Below are 19,424 nucleotides of genomic sequence, written 5' to 3' on the forward strand. Positions count from 1 at the left end.
GTCAATTTCTTTCAGTCATTAATATATCATCTGGATTTTTTCATCCTCTGCCTTCTCAGAAGTATCAACTGGAGTTTTGTGAACAATTCTATTTCCCAATTATTTAGTCTCCTGAAAATAAAAGACCTATGAGAATTCCATGTTTAAAACAGAATTTATTGCCCTAAATGCATAATCTTCTATTCTGAGCAAATTAGATGGCTATAATAATGTGCTGACTCTGGTAGCTCTTTATAGTTTGGCTTTTATTGAGGGTTTTCAACTCCAAATATGAACTACATGGAATTCCAGAAGATGATACAGAACAAATGAATCAGATTAAAGCGGAAACAAAATTCAACATCTTTTTATTTGATTCAACTCAATAAACATTTACTCAGTATGAGGGAGATCTTCAAACACAGGGGAGAAAGAAACACTACAATACTGTAAAGTAATTAGCCTCCAATTAAAATAAATAAATTTATATTAAATAAAATAAAATAACAATGTTAAAAAAAAACACAGGGGGAGAATCAAAGTCTTAGATCTCAAAGATTTGCCAACTTAAAAATGCACAATGTGAAAGCTGTAATTAAGTTTTATTTGCAGCAAAATGAGGACTATAGCCTGAGAGACAGCATTTCAGATAGCTTTGAGAAACTACTCCAAAGCGGGGAAGGTCAGTATATATGTGATTTTGGTGAAGGAGAAGTACATGCAATCAAACACTTACTTTTTGCAGGTTTCTGCTACTCATGAAGGAGCAGTCATCACCATTAAGAATTTTTGTGCTTTTCTAGATATGAGGTAATACAAGAACTGGGCTCATAAAACTGACTTCTAAAAATACCTAAATATCTGAAGATCTGTTCTGTCAATTTTTCCCAGGGCACAGAATGCTTCATCTCTGCTCTCCACCCTGAATTCCTTTCAGGGGGTGTTGAAAATTAGCTGCTGCAGTAGCACATGATTTAATCCTTGTAGAGGTAGATGGCAAGTGCCCATGACAAATGCCAATTTGTAGGTTACAGGGCTCCTTCATGGTTATAACTTTGATCATGTTTTGGGAGGCATTTCATGACCATTTCATCCCATGGTGCTAGAAAGGCTCATTCCTAGGTCTGGTGAAGATTTTGCTAATAGTCCACTCAATGTGCTACTATTGGACTAGATCTTATTTAACAATAGTCAAAGGTCTCCAGACCACCTGTCTTACTAGTCTATTATGATCCAGGAAAGAAAAAAAAAAAAAACCCTCTTATTGTATCTACCCACATCTAGAGTTATACCATTACAATCATTGGCCACATATAGAACTATATATTTTGTCAGAGGCTCAGTCACACATCTGGTAATGCAAAAAACAATAATCTTGTAAAGCAGGCAAATCCAAATAACATAGCATAACACAGATAGCAGTACTTTTGGGCTGGTGGTTCAGACAGTAAAGAATCTGCCTGCAATGCAGGAGACTCAGGTTCAATCCCTGGGTCAGAAAGATTCCCTGGAGAAGGGAATGGCAACCCACTCCAGTATTCTTACCTAGAGAATTCCATGGACAGAGGAACCTGGCAGGCTACAGTCCATGGGGTCACAAAGAGTAAGACATGACTGAGTGACTTACACACAAAACACAACAGCAGTATTATTAAAGTCATAAGCCAAGAACTTTCATTAGGTATAGTCCAGTGCATCTCCAGGTCATCTGACTTATTCTGCTCTGTTCCAAGCCTTATCTTTCAGGGAAAGGATATATTGGCACTGTCCATAAGGCTCCCAGGCCAATTTCCTAGTATTATTAGGCTGGTTATCCTTAGTATAATTTAACTGATCCCAAGAAAATAGGGACCTTAAAACTTAAATGACCATAGCCTTGTGTTAACCTCATAAATCCATTCCATAATTGTGGCAGATTTTATTCCTTGGCTGAACTTTTGCTTGTTACTCTGATTAACTTGAGTAACTTTAGAGGGAAAAATTTTTTTTTTTTTTTCTTTTTTGCCTGTGCTCATCTGTAGGATCTTAGTTCCCCGATCAGGGATAGAACTCATGACCCCAGCATTGGAAGTGTGGAGTCTTAACTAATGGAACATCAGAGAAGTTCAGAAAATTCATTTTTATGGCCAGAGTCAGAGCAAGTATTATCAATTGGCTAGGTGAGGGAATCCCATCTAGTAATATCAAGAGTAGCCTGAATAGGACTAAACTTTCTTCTAAAATAATTTCCTAAGGGCTATTCAATCAGAGCCTTGGAGGAGAGAAATCCACCACAGTAACACAAAAGTACTAACATAGCTAACTAGCAGCAAACTCGAAAACTGGATTGATTTTTAAAATTAGCATATGATCATGCTCATGATAGGAAAACATTTGATTCATATACAAAGTACCAAGAAGTCAAGAAAACATTATAAATGATCATATGAGTCAGGTCCAGGATCTTGGGCTAGCTGTCTACTTCTGATGTCTTCTTCTCATCCTAGTGTGAGTGTAGTTTCTCTTCATTTGATTATTGTTTTAAGGTGATATTGAGGTTGGCCATCTTCTTTATAGGCTAGTCCACTGTAAGGGTCTTTGTAAGTGGGAATTAATCCAAAAGTTAATTCCCTTCAGTCTCACTGTGCATGAGCTAGTTAAGAGGACCTGATAACTGTCCTTCCATCTAGGTTGGAGATAGTCCCTTAAATTCTCTTTTCCAGTATGCAAAACCCCCCGCTCATAGGTCGTGGGGCATCTGACCTTCATTCAAAGATAAATTACTGAGATAAGCTCAGAAAAAATTTAGAGTATCCTTTTAATAATTCAATTAATTTTTATGTTAATATAACATAATAACAAGGAACTATCCAGGAAGCAAGTCTTAGTAAATATAGACCTCCACTAATTAAACTGGGATTTAACATTCATTGAAACATAATCTTTTTCTCTCTAAAATTACCTTCATTTCTACCAAATATAACCAAATCAAGACTAATTTGTTTGCAAAATAAGTCTGGTCTCAATAAACTTGACCTGATTTATGATTTGTATAACTCTAATTGATCAAATGGACTATTTTTCGCTTTACTGAAGCTTTTTTTTTTTTTTTTTTAAACCAACTGATTATCAACTTATTAAAAAGGCTGATTTAGGCACTGGCAATGGTGACAGCTACCTGACTCCTGGCTTAATACTGATGGAAGTGATCTGCTCGACAATCTCAGAAGGACTGTGCAGGTCAATGAGTCACTTATGTATCTTCATCTGGAATCAATTCCAAGTCTTAGAACCTTCACCACAAGGAGTTTTCCTTATAGTTATTCTCAGAGCCTTGGTAGGCATCTGAAGAGGTCCTTTCACTTTGAGATTCTTTTCCTTTGCACCGCTGATCAGCACCTAGCTTCTCCAGAGACCTCGCACTGTGGCTGGTGAAGGTGATCCTAATCTGGCCACCTCTGGCTCCATGAGAGTCTTGCTGGTGCTTGAAAGGCCACGGCTGCAGAATGGCTTCCTGACCGACTTGGTCTTCAGGGAGAGTGAACAGCGCTGAGGCAGGAACAGGAGTGGGTGGCATGGGGCTCTGCTGCAGTGCAACCAAGTTTTCCTCAAAGACGTGCTTCGCCGAAATCTTTATAAGGAGTCCCAGACTGAATTTTTTAAAAAGCTTCTCAGGGCTAGGAAAGTCACGACAAGGGCTTGTCACAGATTTGTCCGACAGATCTAGGTGAATTCCTTCCTTTCTATGGTTCCCAAAATACCTGGAGGTTTCTATACCTGCTAGTGAGGTAGCCTTTCTAATTTATCTGATGAGGCTGCTGGGAACCCAAGAGTTTCCAGTCTCTGGAGGGAGCAGATAGAGAGAAAAGATAATGTTTAAATTCTGCTTACAAAGGTATAACTTACCAAATTGCTATAAGTCATAATTATTTTGAGGGGAAGGTTTTCCTTTTACCTGGAAAATATATATTCAAGCCAGTAATTTTTCAGATACAAACCATAAAAATTATAACCATATTCACCAGTTCACTAAGTCCTATGTAGTTAATCCTTTTTGCTAACAATTTTATGAAGTCATCAGGTTTTCCATTAGAATTCTTTCATTTCTTACCCAGTTCAGCATTAAGGTCTGAAAATCAGAACACTCTTAATTATCCAGAAGTCCATTCTATACATCTTGTTATAAAGGGAGCGTTTTTGCAAAGGTATTAGAATAAAACCATAGTTGTCTATAATGATAAAAGACTTAAGGCATGTTTAAAATCTGATTATGATGCAGTTGACAAACTGTTATAAGATGTGACATATAACACTTTAAGATAACGACTAGATTTATGACTGACAACATTTTACTAGGTTTCAAGCTTTAGGAATTTCTTTTTTTTTTAAGCTTTAGGAATTTCATAAAATTTATAGAATACCTATATTAGTAATATTCACCATACAAAATAACCTAAGAAGATTTATTACTCATTTGATAATACTTCCCATGTAATTGAATATATCAAATGAAGCTAATTAGTTGAATATCTCTCTTTAGGATGTTTCAGGGAGATTCTGAAGCATCCTAAAGTTGACTAGACATCAAGAGGACTTCATTAGAATTTTATATAGGAAGTTTTGTCAATAAATATCAAGAGGGTTTAGAACACTCAGACAGACAGGATCACAGGTCACTGTGAAACAATAGCTACTCACTTAAAGTAACAGTAAAATATTTCAAAGGTAAATACAGAACAGATCACTTAAAAGGTAGGGAAACTTAAAATCTGTTATCAAAGGCAGTTTGACATCTTAAGAAAACTTGTTTTCTTAGCAGACAGAAAATGCTGGATTTAAGTTTTTCACCAATTTACTTTTAAAATTCATTTACTCAATTAAATTTATTTTAAACTTAGTCAATCCTGATCATACACAAAACTTTTCTCAGGGTCTACTTTCCACAAACCTTTTATCACTTTCTGTATCCATCAGTGTATCACTGTATCACTTTCTCTATCCATCCAGAGATAGCGAGCTCAAAGTCATACCTACCTCCTTTTCCCTTATGCTACAGTGCACATGTGCTTATATATGCTTGGTCGCTCAGTTCTGTCTGACTCTTTGTGATCCTTTTGGATTGTACCCTGCCAGGCTATTCTGTCTATAGGATTTTTCAGGCAAGAATATTGGAGTGGGTTGCCATTTCTTCCTCCAGGAGAATCTTCCCAACCAAGGGATCAAACCCCCATCTCCTGTGTCTCCTGCAATGCAGGCAGATTCTTCACCCACTGAGCCACCAGGATAGGTTACCTCCTTTTCCCTTAATAAAATGCAATTCCATTCCTCATACCTTCTTTACGGAAAACATTCTACTTTCCTACTGTATACTAAACTGTTCCCTTTATTGTTTTTGTCAGCTTTAATTACATGTTTAAATTAAAGGTCTCAGATCTTAAAATCTTAATTTCTTATGAAACTGAAGGTGTAAGCAACTATGAATTGTCCTTTACATTAGTATTATTTAGATTGGTGAACATAAATACCAGTAATAATTTCTAAAAACATTTTCTTTCTTATAAAGAGCATAACACCAAGAATTTTCATTAATAATAGTCCTAAATGCCTTTAGTTTCTCTGTAAAAGGAAGCCAATGTTCAGAAATTAATGTTTCAGTACCTTATTTTATGTGGGAATGACCTAGCTATTCAATAAATTTCCATCAGTTAATTTAGCACCTAGAATTTCAAGTTACCAGAATCTGGAGAGACTATTTTAGATAGACATTCCAAAAGCATAATTATTTTTAATAGAGTTTATCTAAAAGCTCTTATCTCATTTACATTTTCTTTCCTTAAAAGTTTCTTTACATCAAGTTACTTCCTTTGCTGACAAATTGGCTATGAATACAAGAAGATTCTATTTAACTTTTATCAAACCTAGGCACAATCAAAGTATACTTAATGTTGATGATTCTAAAGCCATGTCTATATTAATTAGATCAACAAACTTAAACATTAATACCAGATATTAATTTATTAACAATACTATTTCCCAATTCATGTGAACCTGAAATTAATTCTGGCCAATTACTTCCTATACTTTTCAGAATTTATCTAAGGACTTAATTTCCTTGACTCCAGTTAAGTAGAGCTCATTGACAATGAATTTGATAATATCATCCAAAGGTAAAAGCAAAGATAATGTACACATGAACATATAGACAGACATAACAAGAGATCTCATAGCTAACTTCATTTTCTAAACTTAGTTATGAATCAGATATCACAATATAAATATACACAATATAAAACTCAGCTACAAGTAGCAAATGGAATAAGCTAAATTTAAAAAGGAATTTTTTTTCTGTCCTTTTTTTCCCCTTCAATCAGATTCTGAGAGCTCTGATCTAAAGTCACAGGGAGAGAAAATCAAGTTTTCCTAGTAGGACTTTTTCCCTCAGGGCCAGAATTCTGAAAAGATTTTTTTTTTCCTTCAAACTAGTTTTCTTTAGGGGTTGGGAATTAAACAGAGATCAGTTAACCTTCAACTGGCATTGTGTATTTAATTGGCACAATTGAACACTCTTAATTTTCATAGAAGGGCTTCCATTTTCATAGATACCCCCTTTTATTTCTTTTTTATGGTCTTGAAAATTTGGTTAGCCAGTAACAAAGGTGTGTGTTGTAACTCGGACCAATCTAGATTGCGTCTTTTGACTAGACTAGCTAAATCCTTATCAAAGCCTTCTAAAAAGGTGGAGTCAAGCAGAAGATCATTTTGTTGGTTAGAGAATTATTCAGGTCTCAAGCCAGAATACTGCTTATATTTTTTTCAAACTTTTCATAATAGTCCAGAATTAATTCATCCGATCTTTGCTTGCACTGTTGAGTCTTTGTCCAATCAATGGGTTTGGGGGAAAGTTCTGGAATAAGTTCGAGTAATTTCTGAGCTAATTCCTTGCATACAGTGTGAGCCTTTGATTCAAAATCCATTAAGGGGGTGTTCCCATTCTGCTTTCTTTATCCACTCCTTGCTTTGCCTTAGAAACTAAGAGCTGTATTAATTGATATAGATCTGAAAACCTTGGCTCATAGGTCTGGATATTTAACTCAATCTCCTTAGCAAATCCCAATGGATCCTGACTTGAATTGGGAAATTCCTTAACCAAGGCTCTATATTCTGCTTGGGTCCAGGGTGTGTATGTAAGTACCAAGGACAATTCACCTCTCCCTGTAATAGGTTTCTCCTTAAAGGGAATCACAAACACTTCTGATTCATTTTTTATTTTCTTTACTGGGAAGGAGAGGGCAACAGGGGGCAGAAGATTTGGAAGAGCAAAAGAGATAGCATCTTGGCCAGGCAATTTTGATAGAAGAGGATGCTGGCAGGGCAGAGCGGGAGAAAGTCAGAGACAGTGCTATCAGGTTTTATGCTAGCTAAACCTCCCACTAACACCCCAGCCAGATTCATGTACAATACGTATGGAGCTCATGTTTGCAAGTACTTAATTAGGAAAACCATACTAAAGGAAATAGCAATCTAAAATGGCCAAATTGGGGTTTTTCTGATATTTCAAAACTGCTATTTTTGTGTACACTGTTAGAAAAACCTGATGGTAAGATCAAACAGACTGAAAGGAATGCTTATTTTGACTGGAATCTAGAAGCTTATAAATTATAAAAGGCTGCTAGCACTCTGTCTCTGGACTTGGGCAGAACTTACAGCCTTGGCTAAGGAATTTACCAATTAGTGATGAAAGCTACCACAAGGTTAAAGAGAATGAAGATGGAAAATAAAAACAAGAACATATATAATCAGACCATTGATGGCCTTGCCTGATCTCAATGGTGGGATAAGAAACTAAAGACATTTCAGAGTAGAAACAAAAGTGGCTCAATATAAAAGGCTCATCATGAAAAAAAAAAAAGTAATTAATGTAGCGAGAAAAACAGAGCTTTAGAACACAGAAGATTTGAAGATCTGAACTTGCTTGCTGACAGAGGGAAAGGAGTCAATAGAAAGGCAACAAGGAAAAGAGTCAAAAAAAGGAGGGTACACTTATTATTTGGAACAAAGTTACAGAAAATGACTGGAAACAAAAGGAAGCAAAGAAAAGCTGTGCCTTGGAAAGGAAAAGGGGCTTTTTCCTTCTCTAAAAGGATAAGCACTTCTCTGAGAGAAGAGTAAGGAAATTGAGGGATCCTGAAAAAGCTTGGGAAAAAAGTGTTTGGATATTTGAGGAACACAGGCATTTGACAAGGACAGGAAGTAAATCAGCAAGAGGTGAATAAAAAGGAGTCTAGCGGGAATCTAGCAGCAGTGAGGGCTTAGCTGGATTCATAAACATAAATCTGCAGAGATACAATCAGCATATTTGAGGACTTTCTCCAAACAACCTCAGAAGCCTGGGACACTATGGGGAGAAAATAGGTTGTGGGAAAGGAAACCAAAAATGACTTGTCTAAATTAAAATTACTCAGGTTGGCAAGGCTGAGATAAGTGTCCAGCCAGCTCTGGCTTATGGTTCAACATTCTCTTTTGACTATGCTGCCTCCTTTTTGAATAAAATTTTCCTAAGGCTGGTTAAGTTTGTAAGTTAATTGCCATCTTTAAAGTTTTGAAGCCATGCTATTAAAGCAAGGGTAATGAGATACTTGTTCTTTGAGTACTGAGACAACAAAAGCAGGACTTTTTCTTTTTTTTTTTAACATGTACAACGTCATTGCTTGTGAAAAATCAGAAGGGTTCATTGCCTGACAAAACTAGAATGCCACTTACCTGGCAGCTTCAGGAAAGCCCATACAGTACAGCGTGACAACGGCAGCTCCTCCAATGCCTGTATTAAGCCGCAGAGCAACCTTTGCACCGAGAACTTGCCTTTTTCCGGCTTCTCCGTCAGCTTTCCGCAGAGTTCAGCACACTGAGCCAGACCTAACAAATCGAACACAGAACAGTCAGATTCCCTTGGTTTAGAAACTGCCCATACCAGCTTTCTCAGGCAAGACAAGGGCTAACATTCAGTTGTGACTTTTAACTAACCCAGTTTATTCGCTCAAGACTATGATTGCCTAATAACTTCTCTTAAAATCCTGGAAGATTTGTGCAGCTAGCTAATTTTTCTCCCTGAGTAATCTCTTTATTTAGACAATAGTCAGGCTTAAGAAATTCCATGTGGTGTTGTCGTTATTCGGTTGCTCAGTCATGTCCGACTCTTTGCGATACCATGGGCTGCAGCACGCCAGGCTTCCTTGTCCTTGCGCATTTCCCAGAGCTTGCTCAAACTCATGTCCACTGAGCAGGTGATGCCATCCAACCATCTCATCCTCTGTCAGACCTTTCTCTCCTGCCTTCAATCTTTCCCAGCATCAGGTTTTTTCAAATGACTCAGTTCTTCACATTAGGTGGCCAAAATATTGGAGCTTCAGCTTCAGCATCAGTCCTTCCGAAGAATATTCAGGATTGATTTTCTTTATGATTGACTGGTTTGATCTCCTTGCAGTCCAAGGGACTCTCAAGAGTCTTCTCCAATGCCACAGTTCAAAAGCATCAATTCTTCAGTGTTCAGCCTTCTTTATGGTCCAACTCTCACATCAATACATGACTAATGGAAAAACCATAGCTCTGCCTATACAGACCTGTGTCAGCAAAGTAATTTCTCTGTTTTTTGATATGCTGTCTAGGTTGGTCATAGCTTTTCTTCCAAGGAGCAAGCATCTTTTAATTTCATGGCTGCAATCACCATCTGCAGTGATTTTGGAGCCCAAAAAAATGAAGTCTGTCACTGTTTCCATTGTTTCCCCATCTATTTGCCATGAAATGATGGGACCGGATGCCATGATCTTAGTTTTCTGAATGTTGAGTTTTATGCCAGTGTTTACACTCCCCTCTTTCACTCTAATCAAGAAGCTCTTTAGTTCCTCTTAGCTTTCTGCCATAAGGGTCGTTTCATCTGTGTATCTGAGGTTATTGATATTTCTCCCGGCAATCTTGATTCTAGCTTGTGCTTCATCTAGCCGGGCATTTTGCATGAGGTACTCTGCATATAAGTTAAATAAGCAGGGTGACAAGATACAGCCTTGACATACTCTTTTCCCGGTTTGGAACCAATCCGTTGTTCCACATCTGGTTCTAACTGTTGCTTCTTGACCTGCATACACATTTCTCAGGTAAGGTGATCTGGTATTCCCATCTCTTTAAGAATTTTCCACAGTTTGTTGTGATCCACACAAAGGCTTTAGCATCTTCAATGAAGCAGAAGTAGATGTTTTTCTGGAATTCTCTTCTTTTTCTATGATCTAACGGATGTTTGCAATTTGATCTCTGGTTGCTCCGCCTTTTCTAAATCCAGTTTGAACATCTGAAAGTTCTTGCTTCATGTACTGTTGAAGCCTAGCTTGGAGAATTTTGAGCATTATTTTGCTAGCATGTGAGATGAGTGCAATTGTGTGGTAGTCTGAACAATCTTTGGCATTGCCTTTCTTTGGGATTGAAGTGAAAACTGGCCTTTTCCTGTCCTGTGGCCACTGCCGAGTTTTCCAAATTTGCTGGCATATAGAGTGCAGCACTTTAGCAGCAGCATCTTTTAGGATTTGAAATAGCTCAGCTGGAATTTCATCAGCTCCTCTAGCTTTGTTTATAATGATGCTTTCTAAGGCCCACTTCTCACTCCAGGATGTCTGGCTCTAGATGAGTGATCACACCATCATGGTAATCTAAGTCATTGAGATCTTTTTGTACAGTTCTTCTGTGTATTCTTGCCACCTCTTATTAACATCTTCTGCTTCTGTTGGGTCCCTGCCATTTCTGGGAATTCCCCATACTCTTTAAATTTATCCAACCTGTTTGGCAATATTGAAAGAGAAAACACTGCATATACAGTTCTCTGGCTGAGGCAACGTGGCATAAAAGTAGCTTAATTTTACCATTTTTAACATATCAAAAGAATATAATCTAGGATTTGGGATTGACTTTTCCCTAAAAAATTCAGCTCCTATGGGGAATTTTCCTATTATTCTCCTCAAAAATTTCCTATAAAGAATGAATTGTTTTCCAGACCTATTTGCAGCTATCTGCAACAATAGCACTAGATTCACAAAAATAGCATTTTGTCCTCTGGATAATAAAAACAGACATTTTTAGAGTTGGAGAGAACTTAATAATATTAAAATCAAGACCCCCTAAAACAGCATTCCCTTACTGAGTTTATGGTTAATCTCTCTATCTAATACTTTATTCCTTTACTTGTCTCCTCTGACCTCAATCCCTTTCTTGTCCCTCAATTCTATGCTAACTGAACACTAATTAAAGTCAGATGACTAAGATTGCTATTGTTGATAACATCTTTACTGCACTGAAACTGATACTGTAGATACCATCATTAACAAACAAACTCAGGCTGTTTTTCCAGGCAAGATGAGCTCACAGACCCCCAAGCCATGGACCACCTGCCCAGAAAATCATAAACCAGACACATTCTTACTCCCAATACCATGATTATAAAATGTCATAAGACAATAATCACTTCCAGTTTCTCTGTTTTTCCCCTTCAAGACATCCCTAACTCAAAGATCAAGATGGATCAGAGATTTGTCTCCCACTCCCTTTCTTGTTGTTCAGCCTCTAAGTCGTGTCTGACTCTGAAAACTCATGAACTGCAACGTGCCAGGTCTCCTTATCCTTCACTATCTCCTGGAGTATGCTCAAACTCATGTTCATTGAGTCAGTGATGCCATCCAACCATCTCATCCTTTGTCAGCCCCTTCTCCTCCTGTCCTCAATCCTTCCCAGCATCAGGGTCTTTTCCAATGAGTCAGCTCTTCGCATCAAGTGGCCAAAATATCACGGCTTCCGCTTCAGCATCACTCCTTCCAATGAATATTCAGGGATGATTTCCTTTAGGTTTGACTGGTTTGGTCTCCTTGCTCTCCTCTCAAGAGTCTTCCCCAGCACCGCAATTTGAAAGCATCAATTCTTCGATGCTCAGCTTTATTCATGGTCCAACTCTCACATCTGTACATGACTACTGGAAAACACATAGCTCTGACTACATAGACCTTTTTGGCAAAGTAATGTCTCTGCTTTTTAATACATTGTCTAGGTTTGTCATAGCTTTTCTTCCAAGGAGCAAGTGACTTTTAATTTCCTGGCTGCAGTCACAGTCCAGAGGGATTTTGGACCCAAGAAAATAAAATCTGCCACTGTTTCCAGTTTTTTTCCATCTATTTGGAGTCCAAGAAAATAAAATCTGTCACCGTTTCCATTTTTCCCCATTGCTTACCCATGAAGTGATGGGACTGGATGCCATGATCTTAGTTTTTTGAATGTTGAGTTTTAAGCCAGCTTTTTCACTCTCTTCTTTCACTTTCATCAAGAGGCTCTTTAGTTCCTCTTTGCTTTCTGACATTAGAGTGGTGTCAGCATATCTGAGACTGTTGATATTCCTCCCAACAATCTTGATTCCACCTTGTGAGTCAGCCAGCCCAGCATTTTGCATGATGTTGAATAATCAGGGGGACAATATATAGCCTATAATTGCATATAAGTTAAATAATCAGGGTAACAATATACAGCCTTGATGTACTCCTTTCCCTATCTGGAACCAGTCTGTTGTTCCATGTCCAGTTCAAACTGTTGCTTCTTCACCTGTATACAGGTTTCTCGGGAGGCAGGTGATCTGGTATTCCCGTCTCTTTAAGAATTTTCCACAGTTTTTTGTGATCCACACAATCAAATGTTTTCACGTAGTCAATGAAGCAGTAGATTTTTTTTAAACTCTCTTGTTTTTTCTATGATCCAACAGATGTTTGCAATTTGATCTCTGTTCCTCTGCCTTTCCTAAATTCAGCTTGTACGTCTGGAATTCCTTGGTTCACGGACTGTTCTAGCTTGAAAGATTTTGGTGCTCTGCAAATAAACCTTCACTTTATTGCAAACAGGCTTCTCTGATGGCTCAGCTGGTAAAGAATCCACGTGCAATGTGAGGGGTGCAAGAGATGTAGGTTCGATCCCTGGGTGGGAAAGATCCCCTGGAGGAGGAAATGGCAACCCACTCCAGTATTCTTACCTGAAAATCCCATGGACAGAGGAGCCTAACAGGCTATAGTCCAAAGAGTAGCAAGGAGTCAGACATGACTGAGTAACTGAGCAAGAACATTGCTACAAACACTTACTATCAGAGTTTGGCTTTCTGGGCCAAGTCATGGGCACAGGAGCCCTTGTTTAGTTACAAAGTTAGCCATGAGTACCTAAGATTAAGCAATTTGTGAATGGTCACAAAGTAGCCTAATTCCAGAGTTTAGATTAGAATTGAAGACTCCTGATTTACATCTGTTTTTACACCACACCAGCTCTTCAAGGATAGCCGAGTTAAGAATGTTCTATCAGGATAGACTGGTTTCATCGTCCTGGTGTTCTACCCACACTCCGATCACAGCCTGATTCCTGAGTACCTTTGACAGTTTTCCATATAACCCTAACATTCTCAAGAAATTTAACTGCCCGTTCTCACTTCTAAGCAACTGTCTACATGTTTTCACAAAATATATATTTTAAACACTATTTTAAAATATGCAATTCTACATCTTTTAATGATTTTTTAAGCTGTGAACATTTTTAATATTAAAGTTAAAGTGAATAATTCAACTAATATATCCAAACTTTGGGGCAATCAGTTTTACTTGAAATCTGCCATATAAAAAGCTTAAATATGTATTAATATGTATGAACAAAAATAGTGTTCACACTGGTCTTATGTATACATAGGCGGGAAATAGGGCTAGTTCTCTTCCCAAAAGAATAAATATACTTAGTTTACAAATATTTGAGAAAAATACTTAGCTTCATCTTGATCAGATAGAAAGATACCATTTTAACCAATCTCATTAGTTGGGATTTTAAAAATGGAACTAATCAATACTAGAGAAACTATGGCAAGACAGCCACATTTATATTGTAAGGGTAAAAGTTTAAACTGATACAACTTTTATGAAAGCAATATACAAAATTATTAGCAGCATTTAAAATGCTTTGAAAATAATTCTATAGGAATAATCAAGCACAGGGAAAGTCTTGCACACAAAGCTATCTGTTTATCACATTCTTAGAACAGTGAAAAGCTAGATAATCTACAAGTGAAATAACTGGGGAATAATTATGTAAAGTGTGACCTATCCAGACAATAAAGTACTATGTTCCTATTTAAAATGTCTACAAAAGTTTCAATAATAGAGAAAAATGCTTATGATATAATCAGTAAAAAAAAAATGCAAGGAACCAATTAGATATTCATCTGCCCATTCATCCAACAAACATTTACAGAATGTCCCTTAAGTGCTGACACTGCTCAAGACTCAGAAGATCTAGTAAATCAGATAGGTATATAAAGGAACACAGCCTGCTTAAGGAATAGAAAGTTAAGTGAACCAGGCTAGAGAGTGCTCTAGATAACCAATGAGAGTGAAAGAGAAGGTGGTGGAGAGGGAGAGCAGAGGGAGGGGGAGAGAGGGAGGGAGAGAGAGTGCGCACATGAATGTACTGAAAGCACCAGATTTTGCAATAATCTCAGTCACACCATACCACCAATACTGTAGAAGATGTGGTACACTGTGTTAAATCTCTGCTTAAGATTTGTTTAACTCACAAACATGGCAAAAAAAAAAAAAAAGAAGAGAGGGAGGAAATAAAGATTCATGTTAACTTATTTATTTGCTTTTGATGACTGACAGTGAGAAAACACATTGATTATATGAGCTTTCTGGTTATGTGCTTTCAGAATAAACTGGCATTTCTTGTATTTCTATAATCTAAATCTGTAAAGGGTGTAAGTCAAAAGTTAGCTTTGAAATCCACTTGCCAAGAAGGCACAGCAGACAGTTATGAAAGCATTTATATGAGCAAAATTTTTTTTTTAATTTTTCTTTCTTGAGGGAACCCTCTTATACTGTTGGTGGGAATGTGAACTAGTACAGCCACTATGGAGAACAGTGTGGAGAGTCCTTAAAAAACTGGAAATAGGACTGCCATACGACCTAGCAATCCCACTGCTGGGCATACACACTGAGGAAACCAGAATTGAAAGAGACATGTGTAGCCCAGTGTTCATCGCAGCACTGTTTACAATAGCCAGGACATGGAAGCAACCTAGCTGTCCACTGGCAGAAGAATGGATAAGAAAGCTGTGGTACATATACACAATGGGATGTTACTCAGCTATTAAAAAGAACACATTTGAATCAGTTCTAATGAGGTAGATGAAACTGGAGCCTATTGTACAGAGTAAAGTAAGTCAGAAAGACAAACACCAATACAGTATATCAATGCATATATATGGAATTTAGAAAGATAGTAACAATGATCCTATGTGCAAGACAGCAAAAGAGACACAGATATAAAGAACAGACTTTTAGACTCTGTGAGAGAAGCCAAGGGTGAGATGACTTGAGAGAATAACACCGACCGAAACATATATATTACCATATGTGAAATAGATGACCAGTCCAAGTTTGATGCCTGAAACAGGGCACTCAGAGCCAGTGTACTGGAATAACCCAGAGGGATGGGATGGGAAGGGAGGTGGGAGAAGGGTTTGGGACAGGGGGACACATGTACACCTGTGGCTGATTCATGTCAATGTATGGCAAAAACCACCACAATATTGTAACATAATTAGCCTCCAACTAAAATAATTTTTAAAAAATTCATTTCTTGGATAACTTCTGGCACTGAATTGAAACCCATATTTCTCCTCTCCTTAGGAAAAAATATACTCTCAAACATGAGCATGATATATTTATAAACTGCGGATGGGCACAGGAATGGCAATCTTGTCTAGGTAGTATATTTAAACAGTAACATCCTTCTTAAAGTCTCTTATGAAGGAAAAAATATTTTTTAACTTTTTATTTCATTTTACTACCATCTTACTGGAAAAATTTCCTAGCAAGATATTGGTCAATCTTTTTATATAAAAATAATTAGCCCAGAACTCAGCTTCACTGGTATAGAGTCTGGTTGCTACTAAAAATAAACTATTCACACATGTATCAAACACTCCTCTAAGTATTAAAGATATAAAGAATTCACAGTAGAATATGAAGTGCTAATAAAGATAAGTACTAAGTGCTATGGAAATCCACAGAATTAAAAAACTACAGAGGATAATATCTTGAGATATTATCGGAACTCTTTTCTTCCTCCTGCTTCCTTGAACCCATAACTCTTTCTATACCATTAAGACAACAAAACACAAAAAAAGTGACAATTCAGCTTTAATCAAATTAGACTTCTAAAGGCCTTAGCATAAACAACATAAAAGGGCATGCTTCTCTATTGTTGAAGAATAGTTTTTTGAGAAAGCCAAGATTTGCTGAGCTTCAAAAGGCAAAAAGCTTTAATGAACTCAACATACACTAAAAGATGTATATTTATGTAAGAGCAGTTTTTCCTTCCAAAAGTTGTAAAATTATCAACATAGAATTCTATCAAATGTAAAATATATTTCAAGAACAAAAGTACCATAGGATATTTTCATACAAAATAAGATGAAAGAAGTCATCGCTATACTACAACACCCACACTATAAATGTCAAAGGAAATCCATTAGGCAGTAAGAAAATGATAGCAGCTGGAAACATGAATGTACACAAAGGAATAAAGTGGTAACCACAGTAGCCTTAAATAGATAAGGTTTTCTTACTGTTTAATCTCTTAAAAGATAATCAGTTGTTTAAACAAAAACAATAATTTCTTGTGAGGTTTATACATGTGTGAAAGAAAAATTCACAGCTACAATATTACAAGGCCTGGAAAGGAGAAATAGAAGTATGCTGCTGTAATGTTCTCTTACTATTAGCAAACTGGTATAATAACACTTGAAAACAAGCTATGATAATAAAGATAAAATGGAAAAATAAAAAATAATCCAAGAGTGAGCTGAAAGAAAAGACAAATGGGAATATAGTATTGCTGGGACAAAACACGAATAGCCATACTAATAACCACATCAAATGTAAATAGTCTAAACACCCGAATCAAAGGCAGAGACTGTCAGTTTGCAGGAAAAAAACAAGACCAATCGGGTCTTGCTGTCCATATACTTTAATATAAAATCACAAATAATTAAAGCTAAGAAGACAGAAAAATATATATCATGTTAGCACTATTTGAAAGCTGGAGTGGCCATATTAAATCAACCAAAGTAGATTTCAGAGCAAAGAAGGCCATTTTGTGAAGATGAAGGAGAAAATGTAAAATTGTCTTGATTAACAGATGATACAATTGTCAGTACAGAAAACATGATGAAGTCTTTAAACACCTACTGGAGTTAATAACTGAGTTTTAACATGGCTGTAAGATGAATATACAACAATTGATTGTGTTTCTGCATACAAGCAATAAAAACTTGAAACTGGAAAAATACCATTCACAATAGCATCAAAAATGTGAAATACTTAGGGATAAATCTGACAAAAGATGGGCAAGACCTGTACAAAGAAAACTAAGAAAGCTGAGAGCCGAAGAATTGATGCTTTTGAACTATGGTGTTGAAGAAGACTCTTGAGAGTCCATTCGACTGCAAGGAGATCCAAACAGTCCATCCTAAAGCAGATCAGTCCTGGGTGTTCATTGGAAGGACTGATGTTGAAGCTGAAACTCCAATATTTTGGCCACCTAATGCGAAGAGTTGACTCATTTGAAAAGACCCTGATGCTGGGAAAGATTGAGGGCAGGAGGAAAGGGGGACAACAGAGGATGAGATGGTTGGAAGGCATCACCGACTCAATGGACATGGGTTTGGGTAGACTCCGGCAGTTGGTGATGGACAGGGAGGCCTGGCATGCTGCGGTTCATGGGGTCACAAAGAGTTGGACACAACTGAGCAACTTCATTTTCACCTCATCACATTGCAGTAGTAAACCTGAAAATTTATGGGCAATGGGAATGAGGATGGGTGACCTCCAGGATGTGATGAGAGGTGAAATAAGTGCTTTGGTAACATGCTATTTAGGCCTTCATGGTTCACTGGCCTTTTAGAGTTTGTATTGAATTTAGGTCTTGTCAGTCATGTGTGGATCATAACAAACTGTGGAAAATTTTTAAAAGAGATGGGGATACCAGACCACCTTACCTGCCTCCAGAGAAACCTGTATGCAGGTCAAGAAGCAATAGTTAGAACTGGACATGGAACAACTGACCTGGTTCAAAATTGAGAAAGCAGTACGTCAAGGCTGTATATTGTCACCCTGCTTATTTAACTTATACGCAGAGTACATCATGCAAAATGCCTGGCTGGATGAAGCACAAGCTGGAATCAAGATTGTTGGGAGAAATATCAACAGCCTCAGATATGCAGATAACACCACCCTTGTGGCAGAAAGTGAAGATGAACTAAAGAGCCTCTTGATGAGGGTGAAAGAAGAGAGTGTAAAAGCTGGCCTAAAATTCAACTTTCAGAAAACAAAGGTCATGGCATCCCGTTCCATCACTTCATGGCAAATAGATAGGGAAAAGGTGGAAACAGCGGCAGATTTTATTTTCTTGGGCTCCAAAATCACCATGGATGGTGACTGTAGCCATGAAGTTAAAAGAGGCTTGCTCCTTGGAAGAAAAGCTATGACAAACCTAGACCGCATATTAAAAAGCAGAGACATCACTTTGCCAACAAAGGTCCTTTTAGTCAAAGATATGGTTTTTCCAGTTATCATGTATTTGTATGAGAGTTGGATAAAGAAGGATGAGAACTGAAGAATTCATGCTTTCAAACTTGGTGCTGAAGAAGACTTTTTTTTTCATGTGCAGTTTTTTATTTGTTTATTTTAATTGGAGGATAATTACTTCACAACATTATGGTGGGTTTTGCCATGCATCAGTATGAATCGGCCACAGGTGTACACGTGTCCTCTTCATCCTGAACCCCCCTCTCACCCACCCTATCCCTCCAGGTTGTCAGAGCACCGGCTTTGGGTGCCCTACTTCATACATCAAACTTGCCCTGGTTATCTGTTTTACATATGGTAACACACATGTTTCAGTGCTATGCTCTCAAGTCATCCCACCCTTTCCTTCTGGAGAAGACTCTTGAGAGTCCATCCCTTGGACAGCAAGGAGATCAAACCAGTTAATCCTAAAGGAATATACTTTGAAGGACTATGCTGAAGCTGAACTTCCAATACTTTGGCCACCTGATGCAAAGAGCCGACTCGTTGGAAAAGATCCTGATGGTGGGAAGGATTGACAGCTGGAAGAGAAGGGGGTGACAGAGGATGAGATGATTGGATGGCATCATCAACTCAATGGACATGAGTTAGAGCAGACTCCAGGAGATAATGAAGGAAAGGGAAGCCTGGCATGCTGAGGTTCATGGGGTCAGACAGGACTGAGCAACTGAACAACAAGAAGTCATCATGCCAGAATGTATTTCTTTTGATGAGCTCTTATAGAGTAGAAGAAGAACCAAGAACCCAAGTTTTAAGGAGTTACTAAACTTT

At 37.6% G+C, this 19,424-nt stretch overlaps 1 protein-coding gene and 1 long non-coding RNA gene across 2 annotated transcripts in view; both read right to left on the reverse strand.

Annotated features, from left to right (window-relative positions):
• Window positions 1–318: 318 nt before the first annotated feature.
• The window catches only part of SCP2 (sterol carrier protein 2), a 179,753-nt gene continuing 160,647 nt past the window's right edge, over window positions 319–19,424 (reverse strand). Inside the window, exon 13 of the mRNA XM_070468148.1 lies at window positions 319–3,801. Coding sequence (XP_070324249.1) covers window positions 3,756–3,801 — 46 coding nt within the window. The 3' untranslated portion in view covers window positions 319–3,755. The remainder of the gene's footprint in view (window positions 3,802–19,424) is intronic.
• LOC110123452 (uncharacterized) overlaps window positions 8,630–19,424 on the reverse strand; it is a 51,172-nt gene continuing 40,377 nt past the window's right edge. Inside the window, exon 5 of the long non-coding RNA XR_002309525.2 lies at window positions 8,630–8,871. This is a non-coding gene — a long non-coding RNA (uncharacterized lncRNA). The remainder of the gene's footprint in view (window positions 8,872–19,424) is intronic.

Source organism: Odocoileus virginianus, chromosome 5 (assembly GCF_023699985.2).
Source record: "Odocoileus virginianus isolate 20LAN1187 ecotype Illinois chromosome 5, Ovbor_1.2, whole genome shotgun sequence".
Taxonomy (NCBI): Eukaryota; Metazoa; Chordata; class Mammalia; order Artiodactyla; family Cervidae; genus Odocoileus; species Odocoileus virginianus.